The 13,940-nt window shown below is 36.0% G+C and overlaps 2 protein-coding genes across 3 annotated transcripts; one reads left to right on the plus strand and one right to left on the minus strand.

The window, feature by feature from the left end:
- Positions 1–683: 683 nt before the first annotated feature.
- LOC116181615 (transcription factor Adf-1-like) lies at positions 684–1,765 on the plus strand (the record flags this gene model as incomplete). Its single annotated transcript, XM_031501991.1, is given in 5 exon segments — positions 684–702; positions 753–893; positions 950–1,097; positions 1,152–1,369; positions 1,421–1,765. Coding segments are annotated over 5 exon segments (732 nt in total). The 3' UTR covers positions 1,633–1,765.
- LOC116181614 (protein ALP1-like) lies at positions 1,736–2,992 on the minus strand. 2 transcript variants are annotated; one of them, XM_031501989.1, is made up of 3 exons: positions 2,874–2,992; positions 2,754–2,842; positions 1,736–2,706 (listed from the first exon to the last, which is right to left on the minus strand). In XM_031501989.1, exons 2-3 carry the CDS (start codon positions 2,828–2,830, stop codon positions 1,752–1,754), a joined length of 1,032 nt encoding a protein of 343 aa, XP_031357849.1. In that variant the 5' UTR covers positions 2,831–2,842; positions 2,874–2,992; the 3' UTR covers positions 1,736–1,751. The 2 variants fall into 2 exon arrangements, with proteins under 2 accessions (XP_031357849.1, XP_031357848.1); XM_031501988.1 differs by having other exon boundaries at positions 2,754–2,968.
- Positions 2,993–13,940: the final 10,948 nt, after the last annotated feature.

The following is a 13,940-nucleotide window of genomic DNA, read 5'->3' on the forward strand; positions in this document are numbered from 1 at the left end:
TGCAAGTCTGAACGATGAGTTCTTGTAACACGGTTACTTTAAAGGATAGGAGTACAATTTTCTCCAGGCAATAGTGTCACATGTTCCGCTTCTGTATGAGATGCCCGTTTGTGAGACAAATTGTCGCAGCGGCTTTTTTGGACTTTGCTCAAGACGAGCAAGAACATCTTTTACAACCTCCTTATTAGCAATCACTAAGCGATCAGGTGACTTCCCAGAAACAAGACTTCCTGTATGTTAAACCGCTCAAGTAAACGATGAGCATTTCGGCGTATATTGTTGTAATCCTTGTCATGGTTGAGAAGCGTTTATGGAAACTCCTGTATACACAAACGTATCGAGTACTCCCAAACTCCACTTTCGTCTTTAGTCCCATTACGGGCTTCGTCGTTTAATGTTAACCTAAAGTAACTATATGGCGCTATTTATAAACATCGTTGCCGCTGCAGTTGCAGTTTCGGATAACGTTCCTGCCGTTCAAGACATGACCATCTTTTAAGTTCGTCGTTCGCCGTTCAACATCCAGCCAATAAGATGCTTCCAAAAATTGACATTCTCTAACCCGTTCTGACCTACTTTATAACGGTGTACAAGAACTACACTACAGTGTATTCAGTATTGTCATTTATCATGTATATATAAATAGAGAAGTTTGATTGTTTATTTAATTATTTATTTAATTAATTCCAATGGGAGACGCAGGTAAGGTGTCCATTTTATTAATCACATATGCATAATTTCGACAATTTCAGACCAAACCGACGTTACAGGTCTTCTAATTGAATTAATTCAAAATTATGAATTTTTGTATGATCTCTCCCACAAAGAGTACAAAAACGCAAAAAAAAAGGAAGATGCATGGAAGGAGATTTCAGAAATAACCAGATGCAGTGGTTCGTATATACCATATGTTTTGTAATTTAGGAACTCATTTTGACGTTTCTTTTAGTGGAAGATTGTATGAAGCTGTGGAAGAACGTACGAGACCGGTTTACCCGAGAGAAAAGATTAAAACCATCTGGCTCAGGAGGAGGCGACACCAATTGGGTGTACTCTGAAAAGATGTCGTTTTACAGTAAATGTACCCGGCCCAGAAAGTAATTTCTAACTCTCTTGAATTTGAAATGTACTACAGCCATCAATTTTTTCAGAACGCATACTGCAACAGTCGCAGTGGTCCATGACGGATCTCCCTCTTCATCCCGAACATCGTCCCGATCGTCAGGGTGGTCCGGGATCGAGACAATTTTATCACCGCAATCGGAGGGCGACATTGAGGAGATTATGGAACAAACCATTACTCCGGAAAGAGGAGCAGAAGCTAGTGGGACCTCGAGCCATGCATCTGAAACTCGACAAAGCCAAAAAGGTGATGTTCTGCAGTGTTCTTTGTAATTAATGTAAAAGTTATTTAAAGCAGGCAGTAAATCGAAACGAAGCCTGGAATTCGATGAGGTGATAAATACAGCGAAACAAATTGCTAGTACTCTTCAGGTGAAGGCAGCTGCACCACCACCTGAACAAAACCGGACCTTTACAGAGTATGTTTTTACTCGTTTAATGGAGATGCCTCCCGAAGAGGCCAAAGAAAAACGAAAAAAAATGTTAAAAATTTTAGAGGATTTAGATTAATTTATTATTGGTGTAAATAGGTAGAATAGTATAAAACATAGTTTAAGCTTAAGATTAAGAATTTATAATATTAGATGTAGTACAAAAAGTAAAAAAAAAATTAAATAACTAACAATAAATTACTTAAGTAACATCGATTGTTTGATCATGTCATATTGCCATGGAACTTCGCCATTTTTAGACACTAAGTAATTAGCTAAATTGTCCCTATTTTGGTAAGTTGTTTTACGGGCAATATTTGCACCTGTTCTTCCCACAGATTGAAGGGGTGCATCTTCTCTCCAGGTTCCATTGGGACAATCGCTCGAGTCTACAAACCCCGGAGGACAATATAAATCTGTACTTGTGGACATTTCTGTTTGGCAGTAATTGTGCAAAACGACTATGCATTTAACAATGTTATCCACATTTTCTACTTTGGCATTTATTGTGGTTTTGAGCAATCGCCATCTTGCAACCAAAATCCCAAAAGTATTTTCTATCGTCTGCCTCGCCCTGGACAAACGATAATTAAAAATCTTTTGCTGGTCATTTAAGTTGCGCCCCGGATAAGGTCGCATTATGTATTCCTTCAAAGGGAATGCTTCATCTCCTACCAAAAAATAAGGCAAAACAACCTCACTACTGGGTAAACTTGTCGGTTTAGGAATTTTTAATGTAGATTCTTCCAAACATTTGCCAAATACACTATTCTTTAAAACGCCACCATCGCTTTGGGAGCCGTATGCCCCAATGTCAACAAATGTAAAGCGATACTTACTATCGCATACTGCTAATAACACTACACTAAAATTATGTTTATAATTATAAAATAAGCTCCCACTGCGAGCAGGTGCCTGAATATTGATGTGCTTGCCATCAATGGCACCTATACAGTTAGGAAAATTCCAATGCTGAAGGAAACCATCTGCAATGTTTTCCCATTCGGCTTCACTAGAAGGGGATTTTAGGTACAGTGGGCTCAGCCGCTCCCAAATAATGTTGCATGCTTCAAGGATTATTTGATGCACTGTTGTTAAGCCTATATGAAATGTCCATGCAAGCACTTGCATATTTGTGCCTTGAGATAAATATCTGAAGATTTAGACAATAGAACAACATTAAATAATGAAAACACCTACTGCAATGTTATAACTAATCTCTCTTCGGGAGAAATGGTATCACGTCTTCTTTGTTTTTGGAGGTCCAATTTAATCATGTCTAACAGTTTTTGAAAAATTGGTAGGCTCATCCTAGTGTATTTGAAAAATTGAGGAGAATCCAAATTTTTCAATTTTTGGTAGTATCGGTAATTTCCAGTTAATTTACGGTCTCTGTTAATTGGACGAGTTTTAAATCGCCGCGGTCGTCTTTGTATTATTTTCGCTGCTGCGTAATAAAACGCCAGATAAACCCAACAACACATCATACTCGTCCATTTTTAAAGGTAGAAAAGTGAATATTTATATGAAATGATAAACGAAATACTTTTAAGGTTATGTACTATAATAGTTATTTCATACTGAGTAGTTAGAATGAAGAGGTCAAATAACTCAACAACGTCACGAACGTAGTTTTATAAATGTCAATTCGAAACGAACTGCCAACTTCCAACGGTAACTAAACGGCAACGGCAACGTTAACTGCGAACGTCAAGTTTATAAATCCACCTTTAATAACGATTTACTAAACAAATATGCACTTACCCCCACCAGATGGGGCAAGTGCATTGTAATGCAAACATTTTTAATTTATTTTATTTATATTTTGTGTCTTAAATTGCGGGGTTAAGTGTTACTTTGGATTTATACGGTATTTCGTAATGAATTCAATGATATATACAACAATATAATGCATAACGTTAACCTAAAGATATCCTAAAATAAAGTCGATTATATAATTTCACACATGCACTTACCCCAGTTGACCTTAAGTGCGTTTTGTTTGTTAGATGTGTTTGGTTTTTTGATTGTTTTTTTTTTTCATGAAAGTTAGTTGAAGGGGTAAAATGGAGACAGTGCTTTGGGGCAAAATGAGACAATGTCCTCATTTTACCCCAGAGACTGGCGGGAATTACTAATTTAATGAATTGTCTTCTAAAAACTAGAAATATCGTTGGAAAACATGCGAAATTATAAAAGAAAGTCGGATCGACAGTCGTGGTGTGAAGAACAAATGTTGCAAGCTATACAAGTTGTAGTTGGTGGTGGTTTGGGGACTCGAAAGGCTTCAATCCAATTTGGCATCTCAAAAGCAACTCTAGAGAGACATGTTAAAAGATACGCAATGGAAGGAGAGGCAGCTGCAAAGAAAGGTTTGTTAATAATAGTGAAAAAACCCATGTAACACTTTATTACATAAACGTTACAGGAATGGGCTCAAAGTCTACGATTTTTTTATCTGCTCAAGAAAAACAGCTGGTAGGGTATTTTAAAACAATGGAGGCAAGATTGTTTGGGTTAACAACTAATGACCTCCGTAAACTAGTCTTTCAACTGGCATAGTACTATTTAGTATGATCTTTAGTTTATTGTAAACAGCGAAGTAAATTTACGGAAACGATACGCATATGTACCTACGAGTTACGGTTTATGAAATATTTACGTATCCGTTCATTGTAAACAAACACTCATACGGTTTACAATTTTTGAAAAAGGGTTGACATGAAGTTCCACACACAGTGCATCCAACATGCGTAATATTAAATTGTACGCAGACGCAGAAGTTATTTTGATTTGATGTCAATTATCAGCTGTTTGTTTAACGTTCGTGCAAAACGCAAACGAGAGTTTCTCTCGGGCAATATATAAGTGCACTGTAATAAAATGTATCTAACTTCGGACCAATCAACTATAACATGACAGAGTAACACAAATGGAAAATATGCTAAAGCTTTGCGTTTATGCACTAAAAAATGGTGTATTTGCACTTTAAAAAAGATTTATGCAGCTTTATTAGTATGTTCTACAAAATGATAGATTCGCACTTTGAAAAAATACATTCCAACTTTAAAAGTATGCAATATAAAGTTATAGTAGATTATTATATTTATGCATATATAAAGTATAAAAATAGCTATAGTACAAATCTGTAGGTACTAAATACTCATTTATTGGATTATTAATGCCTTTTTAGCTGTAGTTGGCCGCCCTCTCTTCCTCTTTTGTCCAAGTGGAACACTTTTAGCTTCAATGGGTACTTTGGCTTTTCCTAAAATAACTAATAAGCCTAATGAATGTTCGCATATGTACTCTTTCAAAAATCTTGAGCAAGTACACTGTGACACTAACTCTTCATTTTCAGAGTAGCAAGCTAATTTTAATACCGTTTGAGATTTTCGAAAATCATCAAAACATTCCCATTTAAGATAGGTGTTCTTCCAAGTCTGCATTTCTTCTTGGTTTAAAACTTCTGTCGCATTCGTCGATTTTGTATAATAGATAGTCTTCTCATTGGATTTTTCTTCAAACATTTTTGGTTTAAGTTTTACCCATTGGTATGCATCAGTCCAGAGTTTTGTTGTCAATTTTATAGTTGAAAAAAATGGCTTGTAATTCGGGTTTTCTGGATTTCGCTCATATGACCATTTTTCAACTAATGAAGTTCTTAAAGCTTCCATAAACTGACCTACTGGAAGACGCTCCCTTAGAGTATGTTCTTTTTTAATTGTGGCGTTTATTGATTCGAGGCCATTGTTAGTGCTTGGGAAACGAGCACATGCACCTTCATACCAAAATCGATTAATTCCAAGCCATGTTTTTTTAAAATAATTAATGAAATCTTTTATCGCCTGATGGTTTGTGACATTTTTGGACTCCCATTTTTTCAAAAATAGATTTTCAGCAATTATGAACACTTCGTCGTCTATGCAGAGCTGCAAAGCATGAAGATCTCTTCCGATTTCTGTTTTTTCTGTTATACCGCGAATAACTGAATCGACGTTTTTCAAAACATGAAAAAAACATTGAAGTCTTCGAGCTGGAGTCCCAAATACTGATTTAAAACCGTTTGTGATTGCTACACTTGCATCTGCAAGTAACACATTTGGTTTCCAAATCATCTGATGAATATTCATGTACGATTGCTTCATTGCTTGAAATATAAAAGCAAAATCAGCTTCTGCTTCGCCAAAACACACTGCAACTGCTAACGGATGAAATTTTCTGCAAATATCTGAAGTTCCTACAATCAGGACTGGATATCCTTGCCATACGAGTTTGTACGTGGCATCAGCTTGAACTTTATCCACTTCTCCTAACAGCTTTAGAAGTCTTTTGGTCGATAAAACAATTTTCAGGTCTTGTTTCAGAAAATCGGCGTCGTCAACATCAATTTTAAAATCTAGAAAAGACAGACTGAGTATTACGTTGTAAATTGTAGCATTATATACCTAAAACATATGGTTGATCTTCGTTACTAGGAACATTTGAGTTTGCGCTGCACCAGTTGCTTAATTCTCCTGCCGAAATAGTGGACGCTCCAAGAGTTTTTGAGTGCGAGTGGAATCTGTCACAATAAGATTAGCAGGTATGACGATAAAATTGATTGTTGTGTTTGTATAAAGAGTTATCACCTACGTTGCGTGAATATTTCAATACAAGAATTTATCGTTTTACGTAAATCTAAGCAAACTCGGGACTGGAACTGTCCATCATGCTTGTTAACCCCAGAGAACCTACCACCTGCAATGGACCATGAAGAATCCGCCGTACTATCCGTACCACTAGCTGTATCACATACGTCTGCAGTTACGCTGGATCAAATCTATGCCTTGATTGTTTCCAACAAAGATAATCAGGAGGGTTTCGCCAAATCCTTGAATGTATGCCATCAAAAGATTGATGACAACTCTGCTTTACTAAGGTCCCAGGGAGCAAAGATTAATGAATGTTTGAGCGAAGTGAAAAACTTAGAAGGTGAGAATAGCAAGTTAAAGAGTGAGATTGAGGATCTAAAGCTAAAAATCAACGATCTTGAGCAACATACGAGGAAGAATTCGATTGAGGTAAAGGGCGTTCCAGAGATTAAAAGCGAAGACATCTTTAATGTTGTCGCTAGTGTCTGCAAGGCTGTGGGTTTTAATCTTGATAAAGGAATGATCAGCGCTTATCATCGTCTGCGACGTAATCCAAATAAACCTATGGAACCGCCAACTATTATTGTAGCTTTTACCAGTATGTATAAACAAGAGATTATTGAATGCAAACGGATCAAAAGAAACATCACCGTCAGGGACTTGGGAGAAATGTACTCGAAGCTACCGAATATCAACAGCAACAGTCAACAATTTATATAAACGATTCTCTTACGATCGAAAATCGCATACTGTATTCGAAATGTCGTGTTTACGCGAAAGCCAACCTGATTAAATATCTGTGGACCCGTGATGGTAACATTTTTATGCGGAAAAGTGATAACAGTAAAATTTACTTAATACGCTCTGTCAATGACTTCAAGGATGTGCACTAGCTCCACCGTGCTTTTTTTTCTGGTGTTAATTTAATAAGTATAAATCTTTGTTTATTAATGTTAATCTTTTAGACATAGGTACCTATGTTGTCAACAAAATCTGTTTACATTTATGTTTAAAATATCTAAACTCTACTTATTTTTTGAATTAATTTACTTAATCAAACCAGGATTTTTTTATCTATACATTCATCTTACTATATAATTCATACAAATACCTACATACCATCATTGTAAACGCTGTAATGATTATGTTTAGTAAATCTTCTGTTCATTATGAATAGTTTAAAGATATCATTTTTAAATACTCGCTCAATATTAAATAATTTTCTAGAGTTGCAACAACATATATTGGCGGCTAAGTATGACATCGTTGGAATAGCAGAAACGTGGTTAAAACCAGAAATTGACGGTACCGTTGTGAGTATTCCTGGATACACGATTGTACGTAAGGATAGGATTACTAATACCTGGGGTGGTGGTCTAATTATTTATATCAAAGATAATCTCAGCTACACTTTAGTAACTAATTTAGCATGCGATGAGACATTCGAACAAATTTGGGTCCTGATCCATGTCAATAATTCATCCTTAGCCGTCGAAACAATCTACCGAAAAGCGGAACATGCCTGCACGAAATTTATTGATACATTTGAGAATTGTCTTGCACGTATCCTAACTGCTTCTGATAACATTGTTTGCATGGGAGATTTCAATTTAGACCTCTTAAATTATAGTAGCTCGAATTGCATTAAATTTACCAGTATGTTGTATGAGGTCGGTCTAAAACAATTAATTTGCGAACCTACTAGAATCACGGCTAACTCATCCACCCTACTGGACCTTATCATAGTTCCGGCTCAAATAAACGTCGCTAGCAGTGGAACTGTTCCTATGCATCATATCTCGGACCACGCCTTGATTTTCTGCACATATCCTATTGACTGTAGTATGTATGATACCTACAAGCCGCAACCCTTGTTTAAAACTTATGGCGATTTTAGCAAATTTAATAATTGTGAGTTCAACGATCTCTTGCAGTCGGTCAATTGGAATTATCTGTATGAACTTCATAATATCAACGACATCGTAAATTATTTTAATTCGCTTATTTTATTCATCTTTGATATTCATGCACCATTGAGAACGGTACGTATAACCAAACCGAAATCCCCATGGCTTACTGACAATATAAGACTTATGATGTCCCTAAGAGATAACGCTTTAAAAAAATTTTAAAAAACCAACAATAGCGTACACTGGGTTTATTACAAAATGATGCGTAATTATACTAAATACGCCATCCAAAAAGAAAAAAAAGCCTATTTAGCTTACCACATCAGGACTAGTAAATTGTCTAATCTATGGAAGGAACTTAAACGGTTGGATATATACTCAAAATCGCGCAATGTAGAAATTCCTTTACATCTGAACCAAGCGAATAATTTAAACGAAGCGTTTATTTACAAGCATAATTATTCTATAAACAATGACTTAGTACACTTTTAGGCAGGGCGAACGTTGAGACGCAGTGTGACGTGTGGTGACGCAGGGTGAAGTGACGCGCATGGGCGAAGTGAACTGCCTGCGCGTGTACGTGCGAACAGATGAAACGCTGGTCACGTAATTCTATGTAATTTGTTAGACTCGGATCTGATTCTGAGTTTGCCGAGGAAGAAATAGCGTATGCAACTCTATTGAAGAAAAAATTGCCAACAAGTCGTTACTTAAGAAAAAGAACAATCTCCATCGCAATTTCCTCCCATAATTGCTGTTTCAATTTACTCTTCATGTAATAACGTCACTTGTGTCATACAAGACCTTTCTACACCGAACTGCTTCAATTAGCTTCTCCTCAATCTTCCTTTTTGTCGACACACACAAACGAAGAATGGAAAAGTCACTGCTGTTTTGTGATTAGACCGCAGACTATCGCAGACTCACGGCGTACCAAAACTGCGACACGTCACGCTGCGTCCGAACATTCGCTGATGTATAGACGTCCTTTGGTTGCAGAAATCTGTGGTGAGTCACCCTGTGTCACTTCACGTAACTGCGTCTCAACGTTCGCCCTGCCTTACACAAATAACATTATGTGTGAGTTTCGCGACACGTTACAATTTCAACAAGTTTCAAACATTGAAGTCATGAATATACTTTATAATATTAAGTCAAAAGCCGTTGGCGAAGATGGCATAAGTCTTGATATGCTACTGTTATCTTGTCCGCTTATCATTACTTACATCACGTACATCATTAACGTATGTCTTAGATCTAACACGGTACCTGATATTTGTAAAGTGGCTAATGTGGTTCCTATTCCAAAAAATAACAACTCTCAAAATATTAATGACTTGCGCCCCATCAGCATACTCCCCGTATTGTCGAAGGTGTTGGAAAAGGTGGTAGCTAATCAGATGCAAAGTCATGTTGATAAGTATTGTATTTTGCCAAAAACGCAATCTGGGTTCAGAAATGGATATAGCTGTACGACTGCCTTGTTAAATCTAACTGATGATATCTTTACTGCGACGGATGCTAACAAACTATCAATTTTAGTAATGCTCGATTTTTCAAAGGCCTTCGATATGATCGATCATGACATCTTATTAAGTTTACTTCACTACGTTGGCTTTAGTACCAATGCATGTACATTTATGACAAATTACCTTAAAGGTAGAACCCAAAGAGTCACACTTAATTGCCATCGGTCTACTGCTCTACCATATGCTGTGGGGTTCCCCAAGGGTCCATATTGGGTCCTTTGCTGTTCATATTGTACACTTCAAATTTTGGCAATTGTTTAAAGCATGCTAAATTTCATCAATATGCAGATGATACCCAATTGCACTACGACTTTCTCGAATGCAATATTGAACAAGCGGTTGAATTCATGAATAGTGATATATGCAGAATAGTTGAAACGTCCGAGGACCATGGTTTGCACATTAACACTTCAAAATCACTGGCTATGATGTTTGGGAAGAGAAAGGCAAGGGAACGACACAAAGATTCAGTGCGAATACGTGTAAAGGGCTCTACCTTACCAATTCAAGATTATGCAAAAAACCTTGGTGTGGTATTGGATTCTGACCTTAGATTCAAAAAACAAGTTTCAGAGATGATTAAGAAAGCTTTTTTAAATTTGAAATTAATTTTTCGTAACAGGCGCTCCATTAGTCAGCAGATAAAAAGTATTCTGTGCGAATCGCTCGTCCTTTCCCAGTTTAATTATTGTGATGCATTGTACGGACCTTGTTTGGACGCAGCCGATAAGTACAGGATACAAAAAATACAAAACTCATGTTTGCGTTTGATTTATGGTGTTAGAAAGTATAATCGAATCTCTCATAAATTACATGAGATGAAATGGCTTAATATGGAAAATAGGAGATTCGCTCACTCTGCTACATTATACCATAAAATAATCTCTGGGAAGACTCCACGGTACCTCTATGAGAAGGTCGGATTGAGCTCAAATAGTAGGTACGCTGCATTAATCACCCCACCATTCCATAAATCAGCACTTTATGAGCGCTCTTTTAGCTACAACATAGCGAAACTTTACAACTCATTGCCAAACTCGTGTAAAAGATTGCCTCCTCACAAATTCAAAAAGTACATCCAACTATTATTACTTAATCGTCAGTTGCAATAAACTCGTTGTCAATTTGGTTATCTTATAGGATTTATTTAGCCCTCATACCTAATCACGCACTCATTAACTCACATTTTCAGCACTCATCAATCGTTCATGAATTGTGCTGCAACCACGCACACCAGTTTATGTTATATTATTTAGAAGCCATATAGTCTTTCGTTCAAAACTTTATATGTATATTTGGGAAATGGGTTAAGTGGAAGAGCGAATGCAGTTTCTGCTGATACTGCATTCGAACTTCGCCCAATTAGCTACTTAGCACGCAGAATGTTGTTTTTTTTTCTGTACTTTATATATGTTGTTGTAATGTAGCTAATAAAAGACATTATTATTATGGTCGGTGTTTCTTGTGAGAACTCAGGTCTAGCCTGGTTAACTAATCGCACGGATTAAAATCAAGTAACGATTAGTGTCTGTGTCTAGTGAAGTTATGTAGGGTTCTAAAGAAAAATAAAAAATAAAATAAATATTCACACACTCACATTGGAAATCTAGAGATAGTATGTAATTCATACTTACCAACATAGCTATTAATGGCCCCACTAGTCAACGCTATCAGGAAAGAAGAAAACAAAACAAAATATCATTATAATAATTCCTGTAATTTTATTAAATAGAGTTTATTGTGTAAGTGTTTCTTTGGCTTTGCGTTTGGGTTGAATACGAGTGGGTTGTGATAACGTGGTGTGTTTATGTGAAAAAGGAGTTTTGTGTTTTTTAATTGTATTTATGGTGTTTCTTTGTTCCTGAGGTCGTATTTGTGAGGTTGTTTGGGTTTTTGGTGGAGATATTGTAGTATTTTGTGAGCCTGTGGTGCTGTTAAGGTTTTTGCGCTTCGGTTGTATACGAGTGGGTTGTGACAATGTGGTGTGTTTCTGTGAAGAAGGAGTTATGTGTTTTTTAAGTGTGCTAGGGCGTGTAACTTTATTCGGTGGACCTGTCTTTGTAGTGCATGTTGCGTTACTTGTATTTATGGTGTTTCTTTGTTCTTGACGTTGTATTTGTGTGGTTGCTTGGATTTTTGGTGGAGATATTACAGTATGTTGTGAGCGTGTAGTTCTGTTAAGGTTTTCGCGTTTCGGTTGAATACGAGTGGGTTGTGATAACGTGGTGTGTTTATGTGAAGAAGGAGTTTTGTGTTTTTTAATTGTGCTAGGACGTGTAACTTTATTGGTTGGACCTGTCTTTGTAGTGCAAGTTGCGTTACTTGTATTTGTGGTGTTTCTTTGAGGGTGATTTGTCGTGGTTGCTTGGGTTTTTGGTTTACTTATTTATGATATCTATTTATTTATTTTATTTATTATAATATTTATTATTATTTATTATTATTATTATTATTATTATTATTATTATTAATAGATGGCACTTATTTAAAGGTCACAATACATTACAATACCCCCTTTACAAAAGTTCAATCGATCGTGATGCCTAATAATTCATTTAGCGTTCTATTGTTACTTAAACTTTGTCGTTATCTAATTCACTATTAATTAGATACATATCATTTTCGTCTAAACTTTGTTGGAATTACACATACGAATTGTCTTTGTCACATTTTCTCTACGTAATAGGCTTTAATTGGAAGTTTAAAAAATCCAAAATCGGTTGCACAGATTGGAATTATTATAAGGCAATTAGGAAATTATACCACTCAAAGGTCTATAGAAGGGAAAAGAAAGCAATTTTGGTGGAAAAACCCAACTCCAACAAGCTAGGAAAAGGAGTTACCTGGAAGAACTTGAGAATATCTCAATGTATACTCGAAAGATAAATTAACTGTTGCCACCAAAATCTATCTTGATGTGATGCCATCAATAAAGTCTTTACAAGTCTCTGTAGATTCTGATCTTGGGATAGCTTCTGCATACAGTTAAGTAGTACACCCGAGCATACATGTTGAGAAAATTGTTAGTACGCCCATTGCATTTTCGTGAGTTACGAGCATGGATGTTTTTAAATGTGTTATTTTAGTTATTAAAACAAAAGTCTGTTGGATTCAGATGGAATTGGTACAAATTTGTCTGTGTTTATTGTGGCCCTTATCAATTGCACCACATTTAACCTCTACATTAATAAATTAATAAATTGCTTAAAATCATGTACAGTACCAAAAAATTTGGATAAAATGCCAATGTTTATTACCACTACCGAGTTAGTAATCCTGAAAGTTATTACTCAATTGCGACCAATAAAGCATTTGTACAATTTTTCTAAAATTTTATGAGAAGATTAGGTTTGGCAAATTTTCAGATATAAATACCATTTCTGTTCTGATAATTGATATATTACCACAGTCACAATTCTGGTTTTAGAGAAAAACCATAGCTGCAGCACCCGCGTTGTTGAATGTTTACAGACGATATTTTTTTTCAGCCCTTAGATCAGGGAACAACTTTTCAGTATGTATGACTTAGATTTACTAAAAGCGTTCGACTTTAATAGATCACAATATATTGATAAAGCATTTTACATTATTTTGCTTTAGCAACAATGCGTGTGCTCTGATTAAGAACTGATCTTACTGATCGGACGCAACAGGTTAGTATTGAATAAGTAATAAATCAATTGTCAAACAACCTGTAGCATGGGGCGTTTCCACAAGGGTCCGGTGTTGGGACCTCTTTTGTTCGATTATATACACGCCACCCTCCCAATTGCCGAAATTATGCAACGTGCTATCAATATGCTGATGATACGCAGTTACAAATATAAGTCTTTAGTAAAGATGTATAGGCCTTGCCAATGAGAAATCAATAGTGACCTCAACGACTTTGTTACAATCGGCGGAACAAGCTCTTAACTTAAAAATAAAACCCATTTAAAATCCTTTCTGTATCATCTTATGGAGGAGCAAAAGAAAGAGAGGCCTGGAAAGATGATATATTATAAAAGTGGGGCATGAAATTCTACCAAAATTAAAGATGATGTGGAAAGTTCTTGGGTTAGGAAATGATCCAGTATGAGATTTAAATCTACTTGTTACAAATAGGATAAGAAAAGCGTACTCAAATTTAAAATTAATTTTTAACCAACGTTCTATCGTAAATCAACAAATAAAAAATTTTAACGCTTTGCTAACTCACTTGGTTCCCTGTCCACCAGTTTGTTGTTATTGTGCGAATGTGTTAACCGGACCCCATGTTGGATACTTTATGATTCCCAATAGACATCCCAAAAAAATTCCCAAAATTTTCTTGTT

The sequence above is a fragment of the Photinus pyralis genome, unplaced genomic scaffold, assembly GCF_008802855.1.
Source record: "Photinus pyralis isolate 1611_PpyrPB1 unplaced genomic scaffold, Ppyr1.3 Ppyr1.4_unclustered_Scaffold1295, whole genome shotgun sequence".
Taxonomy (NCBI): domain Eukaryota; kingdom Metazoa; phylum Arthropoda; class Insecta; order Coleoptera; family Lampyridae; genus Photinus; species Photinus pyralis.